Source organism: Nyctereutes procyonoides, unplaced genomic scaffold, assembly GCF_905146905.1.
Source record: "Nyctereutes procyonoides isolate TBG_1078 unplaced genomic scaffold, NYPRO_anot_genome, whole genome shotgun sequence".
NCBI classification, from domain to species: domain Eukaryota; kingdom Metazoa; phylum Chordata; class Mammalia; order Carnivora; family Canidae; genus Nyctereutes; species Nyctereutes procyonoides.
Window position 1 is genome coordinate 28984539 of NW_026575035.1, and position 27856 is coordinate 29012394.

At 39.3% G+C, this 27856-nt stretch overlaps 1 protein-coding gene and 1 long non-coding RNA gene across 4 annotated transcripts in view; one reads left to right on the forward strand and one right to left on the reverse strand.

The window, feature by feature from the left end:
* Positions 1 to 22976, reverse strand: part of UBE2V2 (ubiquitin conjugating enzyme E2 V2) — a 49798-nt gene extending 26822 nt beyond the window's left edge. For 2 of the 3 annotated variants that reach the window (XM_055318347.1, XM_055318343.1), the window contains exon 1: positions 22925 to 22976. In XM_055318347.1, coding sequence (XP_055174322.1) covers positions 22925 to 22940 — 16 coding nt within the window. In that variant the 5' untranslated portion in view covers positions 22941 to 22976. Of the gene's footprint in view, positions 1 to 13507; positions 13529 to 22924 lie in introns of those variants that run through there. The other variant, XM_055318344.1, reaches the window with a different exon arrangement.
* Positions 22977 to 23030: 54 nt separating this feature from the next.
* On the forward strand, positions 23031 to 26064 carry LOC129505305 (uncharacterized). Its single transcript, XR_008663506.1, has 2 exons — positions 23031 to 24111; positions 25355 to 26064. It is a non-coding gene; the product is annotated as an uncharacterized LOC129505305 (long non-coding RNA).
* Positions 26065 to 27856: the final 1792 nt, after the last annotated feature.

A 27856-nucleotide genomic window follows, 5' to 3' on the forward strand; every position in this document is an offset into this window, starting at 1 on the left:
TAAAGCAACTCATTGACAATAATACAGGGCTAAATAATAGTAGAGGGCTTTAACACTACACTCACAGAAATGGGCACACCCAAGCAGAATATCAACAAGGGAACAAGGGCTTTGAATGACATACGGGACTAAATAGCTTCCCAGGGGAATTCTACATATAAAGAAAAATACCTATTCTTTGCGAACTCTTCCAAAAAAATTGAAATGGAAAGAAAACTTCCAAACTCTTTTATCTTGATCCCCAAACCAGACAAAGACTCCACCAAAAAGAAGTACAGACCCTGATAAACACAGATGCAAAAATTCTCACCTCTTAAAAAAAGGGGGGTGGGGGGATGCCTGGGTAGCTCAGTGGCTTAGCGCCTGCTTTTGGCCCAGGACTGAGTCCCACATTGGGCTCCCTGCATGGAGCCTGCTTCTCCCTCTGTGTCTCTGCTCTCTCTCTCTCTCTCTCAGGAGTAAATAAATAAATAAAATCTTAAAAAAATATTTCTCACCAAAATACTAGCTAATAGAATCCAACAGTACATCAAAAGGATTATTCACCACAACCACCAGGAGTGGGATTTATTGCTGGGCTGCAGGAGTGATTCAATATCTGCAAATCAATCAATGTGATACACTATGATTCTCCCAGAAGATACAGAAAAAGCATGTGGCATAATACGCATCCTTTCTTGATAAAAACACTCCACAACGTAGGGATAGAGGGAACATACCTCAACATCATAAAGACTATACACGAAATAACAGCAGTAACTATCATCCACAATGGGGGAAAACTGAGAGCTTTCCCTCTAAGGTCAGGAACACAAAAGGGAATGTCCACTCTCACCACTGTTGTTCAAGAGTACTGAAAATCCTAGCCTCAGCAATCAGACAATAAAAAGAAATAAAAAAAAAACATCCAAATCAGCAAAAAAGTCAAACTCACTCTTCACAGATACTGTATGTATAAAATCCAAAAGACTCCACCCAAAAATTGCTAGACTGATAAAAGGAATTCAGCAAAGTCGCAGAATATAAAATCAATGCATAAAAGTCCGTTGCATTTCTATACACTAACAATTAAGCAGCAAAAAGAGAAATCAAGCAATCGATACCATTTATAATTGCACCAAAAACCGTAAGATACCTAAGAATAAACCCAACCAAAAAGACAAAAGATTTGTACTCAGCAAACTACAGATCACTTATGACATAAATTGAGGAAGACACAAATGGAAAAACATTCATGCTCATGGATGGGAAGAATAAACATTGTTAAAACATCTATGCTACCCAAAACCTACACATTCAATGCAATCCCTATCAAAATACCATCAGCATTTTTCAGAGCTGGAACACACAATCCTAAAATTTATATGGAATCAGAAAAGACCCCGAATAGCCAGAGGAATGCTGAAAAAAGACAGGGTACTTGGGTGCTTCAGTCAGTTAAGCTTCTGCCTTTGGTTCAGGTCATGATGCCAAGCTCCTGGGATCCAGCCCCAACCAGGCTCCTTAATCAGTGAGGAGCCTGCCTCTGCTTCTTCGTCTCCCTCTCCCTGCCATTCTCCCTGCTTGTGTACCCATGTGCACGCTCTCTCTCGGTCAAATAAAATCGAAGAAAGGGAAGAATGGAGGGAGGGAGGGGAAGAAACCAACCAAAGATGGAGGCGTCACAATTCCAGGACTTCAAGCTGTATTATAAAGCTGTGATCATCAAGATAGTGTGGTATTAGCATAAAAACAGACACACAGATCAATGAAACTACAGAGAACTCAGAAATGGAACCTTAACTCTATGATCCACTACTTTTCCACAAAGCAGGAAAGAATATCCAATGGAAAAAGGACAGTCTCTTCAACAAATGGTGTTGGGAAATGGGACAGCCATATGCAGAAGAATGAAACTGGACCACTTTCTTACACCATATCCAAAAATAAACTCAAAATGCATGAAAGACCTAAATGTGAGGCAAGCATCCACCCAATCCTAGAAAACAGGCAGAAACTTTTTTGACCTTGGCCACAGCAACTTCTTGCTAGACGCACCTCCAAAAGCAACAGAGACAAAAGCAAAAATGAACTATAGAAATTTCATCAAAATAAAAAGCTTTTGGGATGCCTGGGTAGCTCAGAGGTTGAGCGTCTGCCTTCAGCTCAGGGCATGATCCTGGGGTCCAGGGATTGAGTCCAGCATCAGGCTCCCTGCAAAGACCCTGTTTCTCCCTCTGCCTATATCTCTACCTATCTCTGTGTGTCTCTCTCATGAATAAATCAGTAAAATCTTTAAAGAAAAAAAGACTTAAAAACTTCGGCACAACAAAGGAAACATTAACAAAACTAAAAGGCAACTTACAGAATGGGAGAAGATATTTGCAAATAGATCATCAGATAAAGGGTTAAGTATCCAAAATCTATAAAGAACTTATCAAACTTAACACCCCCCCCAAAAAAAAATCCAGTCAAGAAACAAGCAGAAAACATGTACAGACATTTCTCTAAAGAAGATATACAAAGGGCCAACAGATACATGAAAAGATGCTCAACATCACTCAGCATCAGGGAAATACAAATCAAAACCAAAATAAGATACCACCTCACACCAATCACAATGGCTAAAATGAACAACTCAGGAAACAACAGATGTTGGTGAGGATGTGGAAAAAGGGAAACCCTCTTACACTCTTGGTGGGAATGCAACTGGTGCAGCCACTTTGGAAAACAGTGTGAAGGGTCTTCAAAAAGTTAAAAATAGAGCTACTGTTAAGACCCAGCAATTTCACTACTAAGTATTTACCTAAAGAATACAGTGATTCAAAGGATACAGTGATTTGAAGGGGCACATGCACTCAGTTTATAGCAGCAATATCCACAAGAGCTAAGAGATGGAAAGAACCCAGATGTCCATCAACAGATGAATGGATAAATATGTGATACACACACACACACACACACACACACAAATAGGACTCAGCCATCAAAAAGAATGAAATCTCACCATTTGTAAGGGCCTGGATGGAACTAGAGAGTGTTATGCTAAGCAAAATAAGTTAATCAGAAAAAGATAACTACCATATGATTTCACTCATATGTGGAATTTAAGAAACAAAACAGAGAAACAGGAGAAGAAAAAATAAAAATAGGCAAAACAAAAGAGACTCTTAACTATAGGAAACTGAGGGTTGCTTAGAGGGGAGTAAGGTGGTGGGTTCGGGTCACTGGGTGATGGGCATTAAGGAGATCACCTGAAGCAACTCTGTTTTGTTTCTTGTTGATGGACATCTGGGTTCTTTCCATCTCATTCACTGCTGATATGAGAATAAACTAGTACAACTACTTTGATGAATGAACTGAAAAAACTTACACTCAGATCCAAGCATTTGGCTGAAGAAACTCATGTGAGTGCTCACAAGAAGTCAGAAATAAGAATGCTTGCTGAGTATTATCTCTAATAGTGAAAACATAGAAACAACCTAAGCCTATCAAGGTATAATCAACAACAGAATACTGCTGCAATTACAATAAAAGAATTAGAGCTACAAATATCAACCAATGCTAAAATCTTAAAACATATTATTTAATAGCATATAGTTTCAGTTTTCCAAGTTGAAAATGTTCTGGACATTGTTGCCAACATGAATATACTTAACCTTACTGAACTATAGATAAGATGGTAAATATGTTACACCACAATTAAAAAGAAAATATAAACCTGCTCAAAAGCCACACATAAATAGATCTTTATACTGTTCCAAAGTACTTACATATGCAGCAAAAGTATAAATATGTTTGTGCAATATACTCCAAAATCAGGATAGCGATTACCTCTGGGCAAAGAAGAAGAGGCCTAGTACTTAGAAGGATACTGATAACATTTTACTTCTTCAAAAACAATCTGAAGCAAAATAATTTATTAGATTTTGAGAGAGCTAGGGGTTGATATATGTGTATTCACAATTTTTTTAAAGATTTTTTTAAATTTATTCATTCATGAGAAATAGAGAGAGAGAGAGAGAGAGAGACAGAGGCAGAGACAGAGGCGGAGGGAGAAGCAGGCTCCATGCAGGGAGCCTGATGTGGGACTCCATCCCGGGTCTCCAGGATCATACCCTGGCCCTGAAGGCGGTGCAAAACCGCTGAGCCACCCAGGCTGCCCTGTATTCTCAATTTTTTTCTGCTGTTTAAAATCTTTCTTTTAAAAGGAGGAACATCACAAAAAAAGGGGTGGCAGAACATGAGAGAGAGAATGATGGGCAATGTTTGGGTACAGTAATTGAGGGCGAATGAGCAAAGAGCCAGATATGACCTGGAAGATGGGGCTCAACAAAGAAAGGACAAGGTGCACTTGCAAACTCAGACTTTACCTGCAGCAAGAGGTGGGGTAAGGGGTGGGCATTAAGCATGATAAGGAAGGAAGAGGAAAATACTATCAGTAGTGATAAAAGATAAAGAAAAGTTAAGTGCCTAAACTAAGAAAACTGATTAATTGTATTGTAATTCTGTAATTCTATTTACTTCCAATTAACCAAAATAAAAATCAACTACAAGCTAGGAACTCTGCAAGGCCATTGGGATCTACCACTGACAACCATGGTCCCAGGCCTCTTGCAGCTTTATAGTTTAACAGGGGAGCAAGACACAGAAATCAGATTATGAGAAGTGCTAAAAACAAGAAGGAACAACACAAATTTTTCATTAACATTTTAATATTTTCATTAATAGGAAACTAGCCAGATGACCCTGAGCAAACAGTGTTTTCTTTTACACTTTGCACACTTCAGTGTGAAATGTAGAACTAAACCACATCAGTGACGTACAACCTTTTGTCCATCCCAACAAATCTCAATGACTAACCAACAACACATAAAAGCCTACTACAGGAGGAAATCCACCAGACTGGGTAGAAAGAACAGGCAACAGGAAGAAGAAATCCTTTGCCTTTTCTCTGCCCCTATTCCATTTTCTGGTTCAAAATCCTTATTGAACTACATTATTCCCAAATTTATGATTCTTGATCTCCGAGAAAAAGCAAGGTATCACCAATCAATTTTAAAACAAAACAACTTACCTATATGATTCCTGAACTGCCTTTAAACCAAAGATCAAATGCAGTTTTGTTATGCAATATATAGTTTTACTTTCTAAAGATTCATGATTTTTTTATCTATTAACTTGCAAACAAAATAGTCAAGAGTCATTGTATTTTGTGGCACATTAAAGGAAGACAGAAATTCTCTGCTATTCCTCCCACTGAGAGGTAGTCTAATTTTCCTCCCATTTAACCTTCCTTCATTTCATCCAGAGGACTGTTTCAGAACATTGGACAAGACCCTATCCTATTAAAAAAAAAAAAAAGGCAAAAAGCATTAAAGTTAAAAATTTTCAACTTGATTTCAGTACTTATTTAAAGTATTTAAAAATCTCCTAATATCAATAACCAGTTCCCTGAACAAGCAGTAAATGGCCACAAATATCTATAACACTAAAGAATATATATTTCATACACATGAAATACAAATGATACAAGAAAATAAACCGAATTTAAAAATTCTTTAAAAAATTGGCAAACTAAAGAATGATGAAATTATGCCTCCACCCAAAAATAAAATTTAAAACATGCTAAACACAATGCTAGTAGAACTGAGAAAAGTATATGTAGTACACATAACTTTACAGCACTGGAAATCAATTCTACCTTAAGAGGTAATTTGACAATAAATAAATAAATAAATAAATAAATAAATAAACAAACAAATAAATAAAAATAAAAAAAAAAAAGAGGTAATTTGACAAATGTAACAAGAATTTGTACTCAGGGGCAGCCCGGGTGGCTCAGCGGTTTAGCGCCGTCTTCAGCCCAGGGCCTGATCCTGGGGACCCCGATGGAGTCCCGCGTCAGGCTCCCTGAATGAAACCTGCTTCTCCCTCTGCCTGTGTCTCTGCCTCTCTCTCTCTGTGTCTCTCGTGAATAAATAAATAAAATCTTAAAAAAAAAAAAAAGAATTTGTATTCATATGCTTTAACTTCAAATTTCAAGTTATGTTGCCCTCAAGAACAAAACACAGGAGTGTAGACTGCTTCCAAAGCCAGCTATGAATAATTCTCCTCCCTCAGGACATAGCCCTCCCTGCCATTAGGGCTGGAGGCTATTTCCCCTCTGCTTGAATCTGGAAGGCCTTGCCACTTATTTTGACAGAATATGGTAAAGTGATGTTGGTGTAGTTGTGGAAATAGCATTCTCAGAAGCCTGGTGGCTTCTCTTCTGTTTAGCTCTCTTGGAAGCCAACCATCAATTAAGACACTACCAGGATGTTAAGAAGTCAAACAGGCCAGACAATGGCCAGTCCTAATTGAATCAAGAAACCTGAACAATAGGCCCAGCAAATCATATTTGAAGCCACTAAGTTATACAGTGATTTGCTATACAGTCATAGATGGTAAAGGTGAAAAGAGCAAGTGAAAAAGTACTCTGGAGAAAAATGGTTAGTGCAAAAACTTAGAGGTCAACTGCCATACATTCAGGTAGTTATGTCATATATTTAAAACATTACATAAAATCACTTTAAAATACATGACTTAGGAGCACCTGGGTAGCTCAGTAAGTTATGCACCTGACTCTTTGATTGACTGTGGTTCAGGTCATGATCTCAAGGTCATGAGATCCAGCCCCCCATTGGATTCTCTCTCTCCCACTTCCTCCCCATCTCTCTAAAAAAAATAAATTAAATTAAATACATGAATTGTATTCCACAGCTAACATCATCCTTAATGAAGAAAAACTGAGAGCTTTTCCCCTAAGGTCAGGAGGTCAGGAATAAGACTCTCACAGTTATTTAACAGTACTGGAAGTTCTAGCCATAGCAAGCAGACTATAAAAGAAATAAAAGGCAATTAAATTGATAAAGAGGAAGCAAAACTTTCACTATTTGCATATGACATGATACTCTATATAGAAAACATGAAAGAACCAAACACTTCTAGAACTGATAAACGAATTCAATAAAGTCGCAGGATACAAAATCAATGTGTAGAAACCTATTGCTTTTTTTTTTAAGATTTTATTTATTTATTCATGAGAGTCACAGAGAGAGAGAGAGAGAGAGAAAGAAAGAAAGAAACAAATAAAGAAAGAAAGAAAGAAAGGCAGAGACACAAGGCAGAGGAGAAGCAGGCTCCACGCAGGGAACCCGACGTGGGACTCGATCCCAGGTCTCCAGGATCACACCCTGGCTGAAGAGGGATGCTAAACCGCTGAGCCACCCGGGCTGCCCGCATTTCTACACACCAATAATGACGCAGAAATATCATTTACAATTGCACTAAAAACAATAAGATACCTAGGAATAAACCTAGCCAAAAAGGTGAAAGACCCATACTCTGAAAACTGTAAACTACTGATGAAAGAAATTCAAGATGGCACAAAAAAAAAAAATGGAAAAACATTCCATGCTGATGGATTAAAAAAACAAACATTGTTAATCATCTATTCATGAGAGAGAAAGAGACACAGAGACACAGGCAGAGGGAGAAGCAGGCCCCACACAGAGAGCCCGACGTGGGACTTGATCCCGGGTCTCCAGGATCATGCCCTGGGCTGAAGGCGGTGCTAAACCGCTGAGCCAACCGGGTTGCCCAACAAGTATTGTTAAAATGACTATACCACCAAAAACAATCTCCACATTTAATCCAACCCCTATCAAAATACCAAGAGCAATTTCCACAGAATTAGAACAACCACATCTAAAATTTATGTGGAACCATAAAACATCCTGAATAACCAAAGCATTTTTGAAAAAAAATTAAAAAAAAAAAAACAGAAGTATCACAATATAAGTTTTCAAGTTAAAGTGCAAAGCTGTAGTAACCAAAACAGTATGGTACTGGCACAGAAAGAGACACATAAATCAATGGAATGGAATAGAAAATCCAGAAATAAACCTACACCTATATGGTCAATTAATAATCTTTGACAAAGTAGGAAGGAGCACCCAATGAGAAAAAGTCTCTTCAACAAATGGTGTTTGGAAAAGTGGACATCAATATGCAAAAAAAGAAACTGGACCACTTTCTTATACCATACACAAAAGTAAATTCAAAATGAGTTAAAGACCTAAATGTGTAACCTGCAACCATAAAAATCCTAAGAGAACACGGGAAGTAACTTCTTTCATATCAGCCATACCAACTTTTTTCTAGCCATGTCTAGGCAAAGGAAATAAAGCAAAAAACAAACTATTGGGTCTACAATAAAATAAACTTTTCTGCATACAAAGGAAAATCAAAACTAAAAGGCAACCTATGGAATAGGAAAAGGTATTTTCAAATGACATCTGATAAATACTGAAATACATAAAGAACTTAACATCCAAAAACAAACAATCCAACTTCAAAATGGGCAGAAGACATGAACAGACCTTTCTCCAAAGACATACAGATGGCTAACATACAGATGGCTAACAAACATGCTCAATATTACCTAGCATCAGAAATACAATGAGATGTCATCTCACACCTGTCAAAATGGCTAAAATCAACAACAACAAAAAAAAAACAGAGGGAAACGCAAAGGGAAAAAATCTTCCTGCACTGCCTGTGAGAATAAAAACTGGTGCTGCCACTGTGGAAACCAGTATGAAGGTTCCTCAAAAAGTTAAAAATAGAACTATCCTATGATCCAGCAATTGCAATACTGGTTATTTACCCAAAGAATAAATAAACACTAATTCAAAGGGATACATGCACCCCTATGTTTATACCATCATCATTCACAATAACTACAATATGAAAGCAGGTCAAGTGTCCAATGACTGATGAAAGGATAAAGAAGACGGAGTGTGTGTGTGTGTGTGTGTGTGTGTGTGTGTGTGTGTAACAGCCATAAAACAGAAGGAAATCTTGCCATTTGCAACATGGATGGAGCTAGAGAATACAATGCTAATCAAAAATAAGTCAGAGATTTTTGTTTTTCAGGGCTCTTTGCAAGGGTACTTGGCACGAAGTTGTAGCAAAGCAGTAACCGCAGTTGCACCATTCTGCCTTCAGCTCCAGGATGTTTCCCATGGCCAGAAACGCTCTAAGTCATCTCCGAGTTCAAAGCATTCCACAAACAATGGCAAGGCAGAGTCACCAGAAACCGGCACCTGATTTCCATGATAAATATGGTAATGCTGTATTAGCTAGTGGAGCCACTTTCTGTATTGCTGTATGGGCATATACAGCAACACAAATTGGAATAGAACGGAACCTGTCCCCTTTTGGCAGAGTCACCCCAAAGGAATGGAGGGATCAGTCATCCCAGCTGGTCTAATTATGAATTGTTTCAAAACCAACTCATAATTGATGCCAAGTGAAAGCACTGTGCACCCACTAAAATATGGCATGATTTAAGAAATAAAGTACATTTGAAACCTTCAAAAAAAAAAAAAAGTCAGAGAAAGACAAATACCCTATGACTTCATTCATATTTGGAACTTAAGAAACAAATGAGCGGGGATCCCTGGGTGGCGCAGCGGTTTGGCGCCTGCCTTTGGCCCGGGGCGCGATCCTGGAGACCGGGGATGGAGTCCCACGTCGGGCTCCCGGTGCATGGAGCCTGCTTCTCCCTCTGCCAGTGTCTCTGCCTCTCTCTCTCTCCCTCTGTGTGACTATCATAAATAAATAAAAGAATTAAAAAAAAAAAAAAAAAAAAAGAAACAAATGAGCAGGGCAGCTCGGGTGGCTCAGCGGTTTAGCGCATGCCTTAGCCCGGGATGTGATCCTGGAGCTCCGGGATGGAGTCCCACGTCAGGCTCCCGGCATGGAGCCTGCTTCTCCCTCCTCCTGTGTCTCTGCCTCTCTCTCTCTATGATAAATAAATAAATACATATTAAAAAAAAAAAAAAGGTAATGAGGTCTAAGGAGTGCACTTGCAATGAGCACCAGGTGATACATGAAGTGCTGAATCACTATATTGTACACCTGAAACTAACACAAGACTGTATGTTTACTAACTGGAATTAAAATAAAAACTTAATAAGATAATAAAGTACATAAATTACAGTAATTATAGAAATGAAAAAAACAGGCCTAATAACAACACATACACATTGTATTTATCAGAAGTTTTCAAATGTTCATCAATATGAACCCAAAGATATGAACAAATGTTGCTTTAAACTCACTAGGCCTTTTTACCTTACTATGTTATTAAAAGCAGAATATTTTAGAAAAGTACATGAAGACATTCTGTGTCTTTACTGCCCTCTATTTTAGACTATGTGCACTCAGTCTTCCCTGCATCATCAGCGGAATTCCTAGTTGAGTAGGCCTATCATCCTATTAGCTCTGACCACTCATTCAGCAAAGGAACAAATATGACTGAATCATTAATCCTTATTCACAGTTCTTCACTAAGGAAAAAACCCATTCCATAATTCCTATAATCCCACTAGCTTTTTCAAAACCAGCAATCATAATCCCACTATAAATACTATCATCAAGAATGTCAAAAATGTCAATACAGAATTGACATCAAGGCATATGATTTACATTACAAAAAACTTTAGAATAGAATTATATCCATCAGATAGTATGAACTGATAATACAAATACTGATTTAATGATAAAAACTACATTTACAGAGTCACAAAAAATCAGAATATTCCTTTGCTGAAATGAAGATTTATCATGTACAGCAATTTTAACTTGTCTCTAAAATATCTCAAGAAATTGCATGAGATTAAAAATATTTTTCACTAGTATATATTTTTTATTTTTATTTTTAAGATTTTATTTATTTTTTCATAAGAGACACAGGGAGAGAGAAAGGCAAAAACAGACAGAGGGAGAAGCAGGCTCCATGCAGGGAGCCAGATGTGGGACTCAATCCCACATCTCCAGGATCACGTCCTGGGCTGAAGGCAGCACTAAACCACTGAGCCACCCGGGCCGCCCTTATTTTTATTTTTTTAAAGATTTATTTATTCATGAGAGACACAGAGAGAGAGGCAGACACACAGGCACAGGAAGAAGCAGGCTCCATGCAGGGAGCCCAATGTGGGACTTGATCCCGGATGCTGGAATCAGGCCCTAAGCCGAAGCTGCTCAACTGCTGAACCACCCAGGTGTCTCTAAAATATATTTTTTTAAAGATTTTATTTGAGAGAACATGCATATGCACACACCAAAGGGGGCAAGCAGAGAGAGAGGGAGAATAAACTGCTGAGTGCAGAGTCTAATGCAGGGCTCAATCTCAGGATCCTAAAATTCATGACCCGAGCCAAAATCAAGAGTCGGGCACTTAACCAACTAAGCCATTCAGGCGCCCCTGGAATATATTAAGTTTATAACAATTGCTTAATATTCAATTAAGAAATGAGAACACACGGATCCCTGGGTGGCTCAGCGGTTTAGCGCCTGCCTTTGGCCCAGGGCATGATCCTGGAGTTCTGGGACGGAGTCCCACATCAGGTTCCCTGCATGGAGCCTGCTTCTCCCTCCTCCTGTGTCTCTGCCTCTCTCTCTATGCCCACCATAAATAAATAAATCTTTAAAAAAAAAAAAAAAGAAAGAAAGAAATGAGAACACATGTTAACATGTTTGTAGAACTCTGTACTTTAAAATTTGGTATATATTCACCTCACTAAATGCTTTGTAATAGATTTTAAGTATTTTCTTTAAGTCTAAGATACCATCAACTATATGATGGAATGATAAGAAATTAACAAAAAACTTAACACTACAAACTAAACTATACAACATACACTTTTTTTTTCTTTTTTCTTTTTTTTTTTAATTTTATTTATTCGTGAGAGACACAGAGAAAGAGAAAGGTAGAGACACAGGCAGAGGGAGAAGCAGGCTCCATGCAGGCAGCCGGATGCGGGACTCAATCCTAGGTCTCCAGGATTACAACCTGGGCCAAAGGCAGGCGCTAAACTGCTAAGCCACCCAGGGATCCCCAACATACACTTTTTCAGATGTTAAAATACCTTAGAACTCATGAAACATGGGGCGCCTGGGTGGCTCAGTCAGTTAGGCATCTGCCCTCAACTCAGGTTACGATCTCACGGTCCTGGGATCAAGCCCCATGTTGAGCTCAACTGGGAGACTGCTTTCCCTCTCCTTCTGCACCCCTCCCCCCCAACCTTCTCATGCTGTCCTCTCAAATAAAATCTTTTAAAAAAGAAAATGATAAAACATAGTAAATAAAAGTATCTGGAAAAAAACAATTCAAATCAAATATTGTACATCTGAAGCATCTGTGCTATACCTTCAAATACAGGCGGAAAAACCTATAGAATATAAGGTTTGCAAAGTATCACAATCCTGGGGTTTGGGAAATGTATTTTGCACAGAATATGAATTATGCTACTGGTATTCTAGGTTACAACCAACACCACTCTGCCTCTAGACACTCCCAAAAAATTGTGCAAATATATGAATTCATTCATATAATTATGTGCTGCATATTAACTCAAGTATATAAGGATAAAATAATCAGCTTAATGTGTTTAATCAATGTATTTGAACAAAATCTTTTAGGACTGTTTTACTTCAGAAAAGTAAACTAAAAACAGAATTTTGAGCAAAAAATTACAATTTACAAAGAGGGAATGCTAGATTTTACTTGAACCAGTTATTTTCTCATTATTAAATCTCTTAAATAGAAACTGTACCATAAGAAAATGACAGCACTCAAAAAACACTTGAATTTATAGCAGGTGCTTATTTTCATTCTTTCAACGCTTATCGACTAGTCCTGTAGCAGATGCTGCCCATTCTGAACACCAAGACAGAATCCTTTCCCCAAGGTCTCACACTCAGATGTCCGTGAAGACAACCAAAGAGATACATTCAACATTCAAATACAATGCAGTAAGCTGTTAATGACTTTGCTCAGATACACTACAGATAACTCAATGAGATAGGCAAACCAAGGGAGAATACAGAAGTTATTTACTATTCTCCAGAAAAGCAGCTAACAATGTTTATTCTAGAACTCGGAAAAGACATTTTCCTTAGAATAAACTAAGAAGTGGAGGAAAGTTAGGTAAGCTACAATATACCCTGGTTCCTCTCTAGTATTAATTTCTAAGTAAAATTAAGAACGGCATATACTCTAGAAGTTACGAGATCTTCTGACAGAGACCATTTAAATGAGTGTAACTGCTCTCCTGTAAGTTGTTAGCTTGCAGTCAGAAAACCATATTAAGCAAAATAAGTAAATATCCCTCCAAATTGCTGTTTGTAAGGTAAACACTTAAGAAAAGTAAAAACTTTACAACTTAAGTATTTCCACTCGGGAAATAACCACTTATGTCAATATAGGTTAGTAAACTACAACTGATAAATTAGGTAACAGGTGACGCTAGCATAAATAACAAATAGTAAATCTATGCATTGTTTATATTTTTCAGTAACATTCCAGTCACTAAACTGAAAAATACTCATCATAATTACAGTACTTACAAAGCACAGACTGCTTAGAGAATGCTTTTTATCTACCTATTTAACTTTTTAATAAGGTTAAACCTCATACCTGGCAAGAGGAAGCATGGACTCCTACATAATCATAACCAGATCAGTTAGAAGTTACATTATGTCATCGCTTCTCCTCCTTTTGGCTAAAATAAAGTGAAGACATTTTTAAAGAACCAACTAGACAATGAAATACTTACCAAAAGCCATACTTTGCATCTTAATAAACTAGAAATATAGATAAATTGGACTTAATCAAAACAAAACTTTTGGGCTTTGAAGAACACCATCAAAAGTGAAATGATAACCTACAAAATGGGAGAAATTTGTGTATAGAATATATAAAGCATTCTAAGTCAGTGATAAAAAAAAATGGCCTAATTTAAAAATGAGCAAAGAATCTGAACAGACATTTCTCCAGACAACATACAAATGACCAAGAAGCACATAAAAAAATGCTCAACATCATTAGTCATGAGGGAAATGCAAATCAAAACCATAATGAAGTATCATATTACACCGACTAGAATGGCTAGAATTGAAAATTCAGGCAGTTTGTAATGTGGAGAAATCAGGACTCTCATAAACTACTGGTTTGAATATAAAATGTTCTCCATTTGGAAAACAGTATGGCAGTTTCTCAGACAATTAAAAATAGAATTTCCATTCTATTACCCAGCAATTGTACATACACCCAGAAGAAATGAAAACATATATCCATACAGAAACTGGCACACAAGTGTTTATAGCAGCATTATTCATAATAGCCAAAACGTGGTAACAATCCAAATCAGCAATGGATAGATAAATCAAATGTAGTATACATAAGAAAATAGAATACTATTATTCAGCCATTAAAAGGAATAATTGATAAATGCTACATTGATGAACCTTCAAAACATTATACTAAGTAAAAGAAGTCAGACACAAAAGATCACATACCCTATAAAAGTCCAGAATGGGCAAATCTACAGAAACAGAACATAAATTTGTGGTTGAAGGGCTAGAAGGGAAATGATGAAGGGACAGTATGGTAAGGGTTAAAGTGTATAGGGCTTTGGGGGCAATAAAAATGTTCTAAGGTGATGGTAGCGAATGGTTGCAAACATCTGCAAATACATCAGAAAACAACGAATTATATACACAGAGGTGAAGAGTATGGTACATGAATTCTGACTCAACAAAGGTTTAAAAAAAAAGTAGAAAGGAGTAATTTTCTGAGACCAAACTCAGTATTTATTTACAGTTCCATCTCCCAGAAGCTTCAGCTTTCTCAGTGATCAATCAAAGGTATAGTCAAGGAATTCATGGGGAAACTGGCCTTTTTCCAGAGAACACTGAAATTTTTTTTAAGATTATTTATTTATTTATTTGAGACAGAGTGAGCAGAGAGCATGAGTGGGGGGAGGGGCAGAGGGAGAAGGAGAAGCAGACTTCCCCATGAGCAAGGAGCCTGACCGGGGGCTTGAATCCAGGACCCCAGGATCATGACCTGAGCCAGAGGGAGATGCTTAACTGACTGAGCCACCCAGCACCTAGTACTCTGGATTTTAGACACTATTTCAAAACCCCTGGGGAGAATAAGGGGTTCAGATTACATAGCTGTTGAGCAGTCCTAAGTCCCACAAATCTTGGAAGTAGGTTCTTCTCACCTGATGAACATACACCATCCTGTCCAGAGGCACCCTAACTGGAGAAGTAGGTAAGAGCAAGAATGGGAGAAAGTGGAGTCAGTATTAAATGTTCTAAATCGGGGCAGCCCCGGTGGCACAGCGGTTTAGCGCCACCTGCAGCCCAGGGTGTGATCCTGTAGACCCGGGATAGAGTCCCACCTCGGGCTCCCTGCATGGAGCCTGCTTCTTCCTCTGCCTCTCTCTCTCTCTCATGAATAAATAAAATCTTTAAAAATAAAATGTTCTACATCACCAATTTATGAGCAACATTTAAGGTAACTCATTAGGTTATGCTTCCTACTTCTGAAAGAGATGAATTCCTATCAATCTCTCATAGCATTCCCAATAACCTCTCCTCCAATCCCCAAAATAAACTGGGAGGGAAAATGTCAGATTTCATAAGAATCACCAAGGGGTAAATAAATAAAAATTAAAAAAAAAAAAAAAAGGGGATCCCTGGGTGGCGCAGCGGTTTGGTGCCTGCCTTTGGCCCAGGGCACCATCCTGGAGACCCAGGATCGAATCCCACATCGGGCTCCCAGTGCATGGAGCCTGCTTCTCCCTCTGCCTATGTCTCTGCGTCTCTCTCTCTCTCTCTCTCTCTCTGTGACTATCATAAATAAAAATTAAAAAAAAAAAGAAAAAAAAAAAAGAATCACCAAGGGAGGGGTAGCCTGGTTGGCTCAGCGGTTTAGTGTTGCCTTCAGCCCAGGGCCTGATCCTGGAGACCCAGGATCGAGTCCCATGTCAGACTCCCTCCTGGAGCCTGCTTCTCTCTCTGCCCCTCCCTCTGTTTCTCTCATGAATAAATAAATGGATGAATGAATGAATGAATGAATGAATCACCAAGAGAAACAATGACTGTGTATTTGCCTGCAATACCAAATTTGTGCTCACAAAAAAGATTTGTGTAAATGTGCAACAAGATTTAGCTATTAATATCAATTGTCTTAAATTTTTTTATTATTCTTTCAACATAATCAAGACTTAGAAAACATGTAGTTTTAATTACTTATAATGCCATTACACTCTCTGAAGTGTTTTTGTCTTAATCTTTAATGGCATTCATTTATGAAATCATTGTTAGGTTCCTACAAAATAAAAGCAAACAAAGTTTATAGAATACAGTGTAATACAGAAGCACTATAAAAAAAAACTTGAAATCAAGAAACTAGCTCTGGACTCAACATCTAGCTAAATAATCTTATGAAAGTCATTTCATATCTAGATTTCCATCGCTCATCTATAAAAAAAAGAACTTGGCCCACAGCCCAGATGACCCATAAGGTGCTTTCCATCAGAACTACTATTTCAACATATGTAAAGGCATAAACAGGCCTTAAGGATTTTCCTCCTGTGGTCTGAAACATTGCTGAGTTCTAACTTAAACTGAATATAACACCTGCTCTTTTTTTTTTTTTTAAGATTCTATTTATTTATTCATGAAACACCTGCTCTTAGACAAATCAGTGGAGACTTTGCAAATAAGTCACTCACAAACACCAGTCCTAAAGTCCCACCTTATAGTATTACCTCAAAGATTCATTTATAGAAGCATCAGCTCTTTTAAAAAGTCAGCTACATTTAAAACAAACTTTTGAACACTGAATTTTATTCTTTATTCTAGTCTAAAAGCTTCATGTATCCACTTCGAAATTTTGTGTCAAACAGCTCCCCAAATAATTGTCAAGTGGATGTTTCCACTAAGGATAATCTTCTGTTTGCAGGATTTCAGTTAGCACAGTTGAAGCTCCGGTTAGCAGTCTACCGGAGTAACTGCTTTAAGTATAAATTTTGCTGGGGATCCCTGGGTGGTTCAGCGGTTTCACACCTGCCTTTGGCCCAGGGCACGATCCTGGAGTCTGGGGATCGAGTCCCGCGTCAGACTCCCGGAATGGAGCCTGCTTCTCCCTCTGCCTGTGTCTCTGCCTCTCTCTCTCTCTCTCTCTGTGTCTATCATAAATAAATAAAAATAAATCTTTAAAAAAAAAAGCATAAATTTTGCTGCTAGTTCCCCAGTCCACAAATCATTATGTAAATAACAAAAGAGCATCCTAACCAGTGGCCAATCACTTCACATCTTTTAAAATCTGTCGGTGATGGGTCACTACATCTGTTAGTCACATACAGACACCAAAGCTTTTAGGAGTACTGCCTCCTTGTCAGCCAGTCATAAACCCATGTGACATTCTATAAAAATAGCCAAAAAAGGAAGTTAGCCAACAAAGATCAAAGTACAGCAAAGAAATGAAAACTGAAAGAAAGCGCAGCAAAGAAAAAAAAAAACAGGGATCCCTGGGTGGCGCAGTGGTTTGGCGCCTGCCTTTGGCCCGGGGCGCAATTCTGGAGACCCGGGATCGAATCCCACATCGGGCTCCCGGTGCATGGAGCCTGCTTCTCCCTCTGCCTGTGTCTCTGCCTCTCTCTCTCTCACTGTGTGCCTATCATAAATAAATAAAAATTTAAAAAAAAAACTGTATGTAGAAAAAAAAAAGAAAAAAAAAACAGGTAACACAAAAGTGAAATGTGAATCAAATGTAAATACAGTTATAGAAGAAATACCCAACCATAAGTGTTGGAGACTCTAGATAAGCAGCCACATGAACTTTGTGAATGTGAGCTTATGGGTGTACATGACGAAAGTAATTTAAGAAAAAGATGACAGTGTTCCACATGAAGTGAAAAATCTTCACTTTCTTTAAGTCTCAGATTATTTCCTAATACTGAAAGCAAAGAGGGTAAAATATTGGAAGTGATTCCAATTTAGGACTATGACAATTCACCAAAACACAGAAAAGATGCTTGCTCCACATCATAAGTTATAGGATGAGAAGAAAAAGTATTGTTCAAACTACTCCCAAGAAGTTTACAAATAAAACACTCTAATTCTTAATGTATCATGTTTAAATTACAGTACTAAACAAATCTCACTTTTACAATTTTTTTCTTCTCTTATACACTGGTAACCACAGGAAGAGTTTTTAATGTCTGAGCTATTATTTTCAAAGGTCACAGAGTAATAATTTTTCTTACTTAGTAATAAAATTGCTTTGGGGGCACCTGGGTGGCTCAGTTAGTTAGGGACCTGACTTTGGCTCAGGTCATGATCTGGGTCCTGGAATCAAGCCCCATGGGCTCTGTGCTTAGCAGGAAGTCTGCTTCTCCCTCTCCCTTCCCCCTGCTCATGCTTTCTCTCTCAAAAAAAGATAAATAGAATATTTTTAAAAAATTTGCTTTGAACAGTTTGGTCATTTTACCACTCTACAGTACTGTGCAAAGGGGTGACTGCCTGGACAGGACAGTAAGGTTGTTTTATTTAATACTGTCAAGATCAAGGGTCTATCAAGAGTATCCAGGTTCCTAACAGACACAGAAAAATCTATCAGGCCAGTTATTAAGGTCTCAAGGGGGAAATGTACTGGACTACGGCAATTTAGCTCTCCTATTGTTTAGTTCCCACGCAGATCTCATCTGTTACTACTCCCAAATTCTACCCATATATCTTCATCTTGAAGATGGGGAAAACAAAATCAAGTTGTCCAACCTTTTCATATAAGGAATGGGGAAAGCAAGGCTTAAGAGATTCAGTGGAATATGTCTACCTACTATGCCACAGTAATCTATGCAGGGCAGCAGAGGAATTAAAACACTGCTAATCTAGTTCTTGTTCCCATATACACAATGCTACCCACTTCTTAAAAAGGTAATTAGTAAGTTTTATTTTGGTTTCATTTTTCAACCATATGGCTAACACAGACCCACTATCAAAGAAAAAATACTCCCATTTTTTCCTGAGCCTCTCATTACTTAAAGATATTTTACAGTCATCTGCATTCAGAGCCTAGAACCGTACTCTAACACTAGTGTAACTTAAGTGATAAGAAATTTTAAAATGTTTATTACAATGTATCCCAAATGGGATTCTGAGATAGAAAACATACATTAGGTACTCTAATGTACAGTCTTCTATATACTATCTTCACAACTTCTCTGTAAAACAAACTATTCTAAAATTTAAAACTTACTTGTTTTAGAAAAGTATTACACATACTTTTTTATAAGTACTTACACTTTTTTTAAAGTAACTTTTTTTTTAAATTAATTTATTTATTTATGATAGTCACACAGAGAGAGAGAGAGAGAGAGAGAGAGAGAGAGAGAGAGGTAGAGACATAGACAGAGGGAGAAGCAGGCTCCATGCACCGGGAGCCTGACGTGGGATTCGATCCTGGGTCTCCAGGATCGCGCCCTGGGCCAAAGGCAGGCGCTAAACCGCTGCGCCACCCAGGGATCCCGAAGTACTTATACTTTTTTATAAGTATAAGACACATGTCTTTTATAAGTGCTAGGACCCTTTTTAAAAAAATTTTATTTGAGACAGAGAATGCGAGCACATGAGCAGGGGGAGGGGCTGAGAGAGAAGCAGACTCCTTCCTGAGCAGGGAGCCCAATGTGGGGTTCAATCCCAGGATCCCAAGGTCATGACCTGAGCCGAAGGCAGAAGATTAATAAACTGAGCCACTCAGGCACCCCTAGCGCTAGGATCTAATTAAATTTTTGAATCAAAGGTACTAAATGTTCTATTCCTTAAAGTAGTGCTTCTTAAAAAAAAAATTAAATTAAAAAATAAAGTAGTGCTTCTTAAGCTATGTCCCATGAGATCCTCTTGACCCCCAGAGGTGACTCTGCCTCTTAGAAAAGGGGATCCTAGCTAGTGGGTCTCTATCCCAGTCCAATTTCCATTCATAAGAAGCATCTAACAGTCTGAAACAAAGATATTGCTAGAAAGAATAGTGTGAAAGTCACTCTCCAGCCTAAAAGGAAGATTCATGATCTGAGGACTATTCCAAACTAACAGTTCCTCATAAAAGAACACTCAAATTCTAATCCTGAATCCATCACTATGTACAATCTTGTATTTCTTTAGGTCAGTTTTCTCATCCGCAAAATAAGAGGACCAAATGGTATGCCAACGTATGTTTCAGCTTACAGTTCCCATTCTAATTTGAACTTTTTCTTTCTTTTTTTTTTTTTAAAGATTTTATTTATTCATGAGACACACAGGGAGAGGCAGAGACACAGGCATAGGGAGAAGCAGGCTCCATGCAGGGAGCCGGATGTGGGACTTGATCCCAGGACTCCAGGATCACGCTCTGAGCCAAAGGCAGATGCTCAACCACTGAGCCACCCAGGCGTCCCATAATCAGAACTTTTTCTACCCAATTTCTCTTCTAGTAAAAGGAAGGGTAAAAGCATATGACTTAGAAAATGCACATTAAAATATAATGCCTTAATAAAGATCAAAAAATAGCTGTCAAAAAAATGTATCTGTCAAGTGTCTGTACTTTCTGGCCTATCAAATAACTTTTACCCAAAATTATTTTGTCTATGTACATTTTTTAAATGACTCTTTTCAGTTTTTTGGGTGTTTTTTTTAGTAATCTCTACACCCAAAACGGTTGGCTCAAGCCCATGACCTTGAGACCAAGAGTCCCATGCTCCTCAGACTGAGCCAGCCAGGCACCCCAAAACACATAATTACATCCAGCTGTCTCATCTCATTTTAAATTTCCAGGTACATCATATTTATTCCACAAATATACAGGTACTATTTCCCTTCCATACCACCAAGAAGCAAATAATATAAAAATACAGCCAACAGAAAGTGCAATTTAAAAAGTCTAGGGAGGGACACCTGAGTGGCTCACCGGTTGAGCGTCTTGCCTTTGGCTCAGGGCATAATCCCGGAGTACTGGGATCGAGTCCCACATCAGGCTCCCTGCATGGAGCCTGCTTCTCTCTCTGCCTGGGACTCTGCTTCTCTCTCTCTCTCTCATAAATAAAATCTTCACAAAAATTAAAATAAAAAGTCCAAAGCTGCTTCTGCACTCATACCCACCTCAGTTCAACAATACTGTCAATAATGTAAGGCACATAAAATGAATAAATACTGAAATATACAAGGGCAAGTTTTTAGCAGTAGTTTCAAAATGAAATGCAGTGGTTTAAGAAAACTCAAATCCCTAAATTACATCATTATTAATTAAGCTAATGTTTCAAAGTTCATAGATCTCAAGAGTGAAATGTAACAATTGTGATGCTGAAATATAAACCAGAAAATACAGGTACCCAACGTATAAGCAAATATGCCAATAATCAGCAACATCTTTATAATTTTTATTTGACTTTCTTAAAAATAACTAAAAGTGGTTAACAAAAAGTATCTGCCATTAGTACCTATTATTTGGTCTTTTCAAAATATTTCCACACTTTCTCATATGTATGTTAAGGGAAAACAGTGCAATTCACAACATGAAAACCATCAAATGCACTATTACTAAATGTTCAAGAACCCACAGATACTAAGCACAACTCTTAAAAGATACGGTCCGTTCACAAGCACACTGGACTTCAAATAGCAAGTAAAGTTGTAACAGTAAAATCTCACTTTTTATATAATCTTTGCTTTACTAGTTCTCTGACCTCAAGTATATTTCCCAGCGCTAAAACTGTTAAAGATTTCATCACTTATAATATCTGTAAATAATGAAGATGAGCCTTAAAACATAATTTTTCATTAAAATTTATGTTGAACGTAGTTTGAAGTATTATCTTAAAAGTTCCAATAGCAGGGGCAGCCCCAGTGGCGCCGCGGTTTAGCGCCGCCTGCAGCCCGGGGCGTGATCCTGGAGACCCGGGATCGAGTCCCACGTCGGGCTCCCTGCATGGAGCCTGCTTCTCCCTGTGCCTGTGTCTCTGCCTCTTTCTCTCTGTCTCTCATGATTAAGTAAATAAAATCTCTTAAAAAGAAATTAAAAGTTCCAATAACATACACTTTAACCTTCCATTTTTCAGCACATATACATTCAGAAATTCGTTTTATTATGCAATGATGGCATTTAGTATTAAATCACTGTTCTATAACCTGGTTTCAATAATGATTAGGAAAAAATGAAAGATCACACGTATGTTTATGTAATAAAACTTAACATTTTCATTTAACATTTTTTAAAATGGTCGAGCTTGGAAAATCTCAGCATTAATAATTAACTTAAAAAAAATGATTAACTTCCAAAAAATCTGTGCTCAAAAAAAAAAAAACCACCTCTGTGCTCAACTGGAAAACAAACACTGCAGCCAGCACGAGAGAAGAGTTGAAGAACCCACTTCTTCAATTAGCTTTTCCTTGCTCTAGGTCTTTATTTTACTTGGACTGCAGTTTTGCGTTTATTCTTCTTAAGACTTTATTTAAACTTGTTTAAATGAATAAAGAGACAGTACGTCCTCGGTCAGGTAAGAATGGTCATCGTTTCTCCGTTATTATAAAAAGCGCCAGTCCCTCTCCCTAGTCCTGCCCCCGCCACCCATATAGAGGCCGGTCCAGGAGAACGCCAGCCCCCTCCGCCCAGGACGCCCCCGACCCCGAAACCCTTGGGTACGCGAGGCCGATACCGCCCACCTCGGGCCTCCCCTCCGCGCTCCCCCAGCATCTTCCGCTCGGCCCCTGGATCCGCACCCGCCAGACCCCGCGAGCGCGCCCGCACCGGAGCCACCCCGCCCCCAGCCGCGAGCGCGCGGCCGACGCGCAGACACGACCCACCGCCCCCGACGCCCGCCCCGGGCCCTCGCCGGCGCCCGGCCCGCCCGGACTCTCCCCGCGCCCGGGCTCCGCTCCACAGGAAGCGCGGCGTCCGGCAAGGCACACTCTAGATCCGCCCCATAGTCAGCGCCCGGCCGCCAGCAGCCGGAGGAGCGGCAAAGCCGGGGCGCAGTGGGACAGCAGGCAGCCCAACCTGGGAACCGACCTGTGGAGACCGCCATCTTCTCCTGCAGCCCGACGCAGCCGCACGCACGCACCGCGACGTCAGCGCCACTTCCGGGAGCGCCCCGCCCCGCCCCTCAGCGCGCGGCCCCCGGGCCCCCGGGTTCTACTGTTGGTTCCAAGGAACAGTCAGAGAAGTTCACTGGGACGCCAAGCGGAGTGAGTCACCATAGTGTACCGCGAAAATGCAAAGTGAATATTTTTTCAAAGGCATGTGCGGCGGAGGGGAGGGGGAATTTTTTTTTTTTTGACTTAAAAAAAAAGGCTCGTGCCGTGGGCTGCAATCCCCAATATGGCGACCAGGTGTGCGAGGAGCTTGTGCCTGGAGATGTGCTGTAAGGGAGCTCAGGTTTGCAAAGCCGGAATTTGTTCAACGATGCGTCTCATTGAGAATGTTTTATATTGATTATTGAGATGTTTTGACATATTGAATTAAGAGAAGTATATTACCAAAAGTTCCAGCAACATAGGGCACTGACAATTCTGTGTTGAAAAATGATTCAAAAGGCGTTAGAGAATTTAAGGAGCCCCTTAGAATTAAATGAATTTATTGCGTTCATATTTCACTTTTGAGATATGCGTGATAGTCAAACACTAAAGTCTATATGTAAGCCTGCAGAGGTCTGGAAAAAGTCCAAACTTTGTAGGTAATGAGGAAGCATGTTGTTCAAACAGCAAGGATCTTTACGTCCTTAGCGTCACGGCGTGACTGTGATGGTTCTCAGTACCATCCTCACAAATGTAATCAGTGATATTTGAACCTTTCATCCCCACTTGATAAGAAATACAACCAAACCCGAAAGAAGTTAGACGACTTTCCTAAGAGCGTGAATCTATGAGTAGTTACAGCAGAGCTGGGAGTCGGACGAAATTCTGATTCCCAAGCCAATGCTCTTTTCGTTCCTGGTTGCCCTTATAATGCTGGTCCTGAGAGTCAATGCTGACACTACTAGAGGAGCTCTCAGGAGCCTCAGGTGTTTACTTTTAGTGGTTCTTAGTTCTTTCCATCCCACACACTTATTTTTTTTTAAGATTTTATTTATTTATTCATGAGAGACGCAGACACAGAAAGAGAGGCGGAGACACAGGCAGAGGGAGAAGCAGGCTCCATGCAGGGAGCCCGACGTGGGACTCAATCCCGGGTCTCCAGAATCGCGCCCTGGGCCGAAGGTAGGCGCTGAACCCCTGAGCCACCCGGGGATCCCCAATCCCACACACTCATTTACCCCATCTCTTACATGTGTCTGAAGCTTTGGAAAAAGAAAGGCTCTATTCTTGGGACGCCAGGTGCCTCAGTGGTTGAGTGGCTGCCTTTGCCTCTGGGCATGATCCCTGGTGGGGGGTGGGGATTGAGTCCCACTTCCGCCTCCCTGCAGGGAGCCTGCTTCTCCCTCTGCCTCTGTCTCTGCCTCTCTCTGTGTGTCTCTCATGAATAAATAAATAAATCTTTAAAAAAAATAATAATCTAAGAGGCAGGAAAGGCCAAGGTGAGCATGGATATAGGTCCTCCCATCACCTTCCACCACAGCTTACTTGGCTCATCAGTGTGCAATGAAGAAATGTTGGATTTTGAACCAGAAAGATCTAAGTCTGACCAGCTACTTGGTCAACTTGTGACCTTAAAAAAGGCATTTAATCTCTTTAATCTACAATTTCCCAGCAGTGAAATAGGGGTAATCTTAGGATTTATACATTAAATATAGTGTCTGGCACATCAAATGTGTACAGTAAATGGTTGCCATTATTATGATAATTATACCATAAGAGAAAAGTATTCTTTTTTTACTAGTAGGCAAATAATTTTTATAGGCATTTTGTATTCCTCAGGCTTGCCTGGGAAGAAACTCAAAACCAAATCTCTAGTACCTCTCTAGTAAATGTTTATAGTAATAATGCATGTTCTGACATCAACCTTCAAATCAGTTTGTTTTTTTATTTCTCCCTCATCATACTTTACACTTATTTGGCTCATTATTGGTGGTATTTAATATATCTCTGTAAGTCACCACAAAGTAACTTCATTTTTTTTTAGAAAGGACTGTATTAATAAATGATAAATCAGCTATTTATAAGTTTTCATTTCTGTATAACCACTGGATAACTGGTATATGTCATTTCCTAATCCCTTCTTAAGAAAAAATGCCCTATCATGTGCTCTAGTGGAAGAGACCCTAAGCTGTTGAACAAAAGTGGTCCAGCTGCAATAGTGAAACCAATTCCTGCCAGCTACAGTTAATAACATAATTCAAGGGCATCCATTCTATAGACTGACTAGCAGTCTATGTGAAGGTCTGTCACAACAAACACCTTTGTCAAACGTGAATCCATCAGTTTCTCTCTCTCTCTCTCTCTCCCTCTCCCTCTCTCTCTCTCCCTCTCTCTCTCCCTCTCCCTCCCCCCCTTATCTGTCCAGAAAAATACAGATGGAAGCAAAAAGACAAGAATGACACACAAGAAGATGCATAGACACAAAAAAGTCACGGAATCCCTTCAATGGCAATTTGAAGACCTTAAGGTAACCAGGTCCTTAGATCCATGTTGGCTCCTTCTAGTTGCCAAAATAACTTTTCCTCTTCCAACAGAAGTGCAACTCCCATGAAGTTTCTGCCTCCCTCTTTTTCACTAGTGTTTGTGGTGGGAGTCTAAGGCACCCCATGATCCCACCTTCTGGTGTTCATGTCCTAGGATGATCACCTCCCCTGAGTGTGAATAGGACCAGTGGCTTGTCTCTTTTTCTTTTCCAGCTTTATTGAGGTGGTATTGACAAATTAAAAATGTGTATATTTAACATATACAATGTGATGTTTTGATATATTTATACATTGTGAAATGATTCACAAGCTATATATATCACTCAATTACCAATTTTTTATGTGTGATGAGAATACTTAAGGTTCACTTTCTTAGGGTGCCTGGGTGGCTCAGTCTGTTAAGTGTCTGCCTTCAGCTCACATCATGATCCCAGAGTCCTGGGATCCAGTCCTGCATCTGGCTCCCTGCTCGGTGGGGAGTCTGCTTCTTCCCCTTCCTTTGCCCCTCCTCCTGTTCATGCTCTTTCTTTCTCTCTCTCTCTCTCTCTCTCTCTCTCAAATAAATAAATAAATAAAATCTTTTTTAAAAATTTGCTCTTTTAATGTGGTCTATATATACAATGGAATATTATTCAGCCATTAGAAACGACGAATACCCACCATTTGCTTTGACGTGGATGGAACTGGAGGGTATTATGCTGAGTGAAATAAGTCAATCGCAGAAGGACAAACATTATATGTTCTCATTCATTTGGGGAATATAAATAATAGTGAAAGGGAATATAAGGGAAGGGAGAAGAAATGTGTGGGAAATATCAGAAAGGGAGACAGAGCATAAAGACTCCTAACTCTGGGAAATGAACTAGGGGTGGTGGAGGGGGAGGAGGGCGGGGGGTGGGGGTGAATGGGTGACGGGCACTGAGGGGGACACTTGACGGGATGAGCACTGGGTGTTATTCTGTATGTTGGTAAACTGAACACCAATAAAAAATTAATTTATTTAAAAAAAAACTGGAGGGTATTATGCTGAGTGAAATAAGTCAATCGCAGAAGGACAAACAGTGTATGTTCTCATTCATTTGGGGAATATAAATAATAGTGAAAGGGAATAGAGGGGAAGAGGAGAAGAAATGGGTAGGAAATATCAGAAAGGGGGGCAGAACATAAAGACTCCTAACTCTGGGAAACGAACTAGGGGTGGTGGAAGGGGAGGAGGGTGGGGGGTGGGGGTGAATGGGCGATGGGTACTGAGGGGGGCACTTGACGGGATGAGCACTGGGTGTTATTCTGTATGTTGGTAAATTGAACACCAATAAAAAATTAATTTATTAAAAAAAGGACAAACATATGGTATCATTCATATGGGGAATATAAAAAATAGAGAAAGGGATTATAGGGGAAAAGAGAAAATGAGTGGGAAATATCAGAGAGGGTGACAAAACATGAGAGACCCCTAAATCTGGGTAACGAACAAGGGGTAGTGGAAGGGGAGGTGGGCGGGGGGATGGCATGACTGGGTGACAGGATGAGGGTGAGGAGGCACTTGACAGGATGAGCACTGGGTTGTTATATGTTGGCAAATTGAACTCCAATAAAATATACAAAAAATTTTGCTCTTTTAGCAAATTTCAAGTATGTAATATATTATTATTAACTATAGCCTCCATGCTCTAAATTAGATCTCCAGAACTTATTTATCCTATTACTGAAAATTTGTAACTTAATGAATATCTCCCCCATTCCCCTTACATCCCAGCCCCCTGGCAATCACCATTTACTCTCTGTTACTTTTTTTTTTTCTTGTAAGATTCCACATATAATTGACCATACAAAATGTTTTTCTGTGTCTAGTTTATTTCACTTAACATAATGTCCTCCAGGTTCATCAATAGCATTCACAAATAGGATTTCCTTCTTTTTAAAAAAAGGATAAATATTCCATTGTAGGTATGCACATCTCATTTCCTTTATTTGTCACAAAACACTTAGATTGGGGCAGCCCCGGTGGCGCAGCAGTGGTTTGGCAGCAGCGGTTTGGCGCCGCCTGCAGCCTGGGGTGTGATCCTGGGGACCTGGGAGTCCCGCCTCGGGCTCCCTGCATGGAGCCTGCTTCTCCCTCTGCCTCTCTCTCTGTCTCTATGAATAAATAAATAAAATCTTAAAAAAAAAATACTTAGATTGTTTACATGTATTGGCTACTGGGAATAATGCTTCAGTGAACATGTGGAAGTGCAGCTATCTCTTCAAGATGGTGACTTTATTTCCTTCGGATATATACCCAGAAGTGGGATTGCTGGATCATATGGTAGTTTTATTATTAATTTTTTTAGCAACCTCCATATTATTTTCCATAGTGTCTGTATTGGAACTTTGTCTTTAATCAT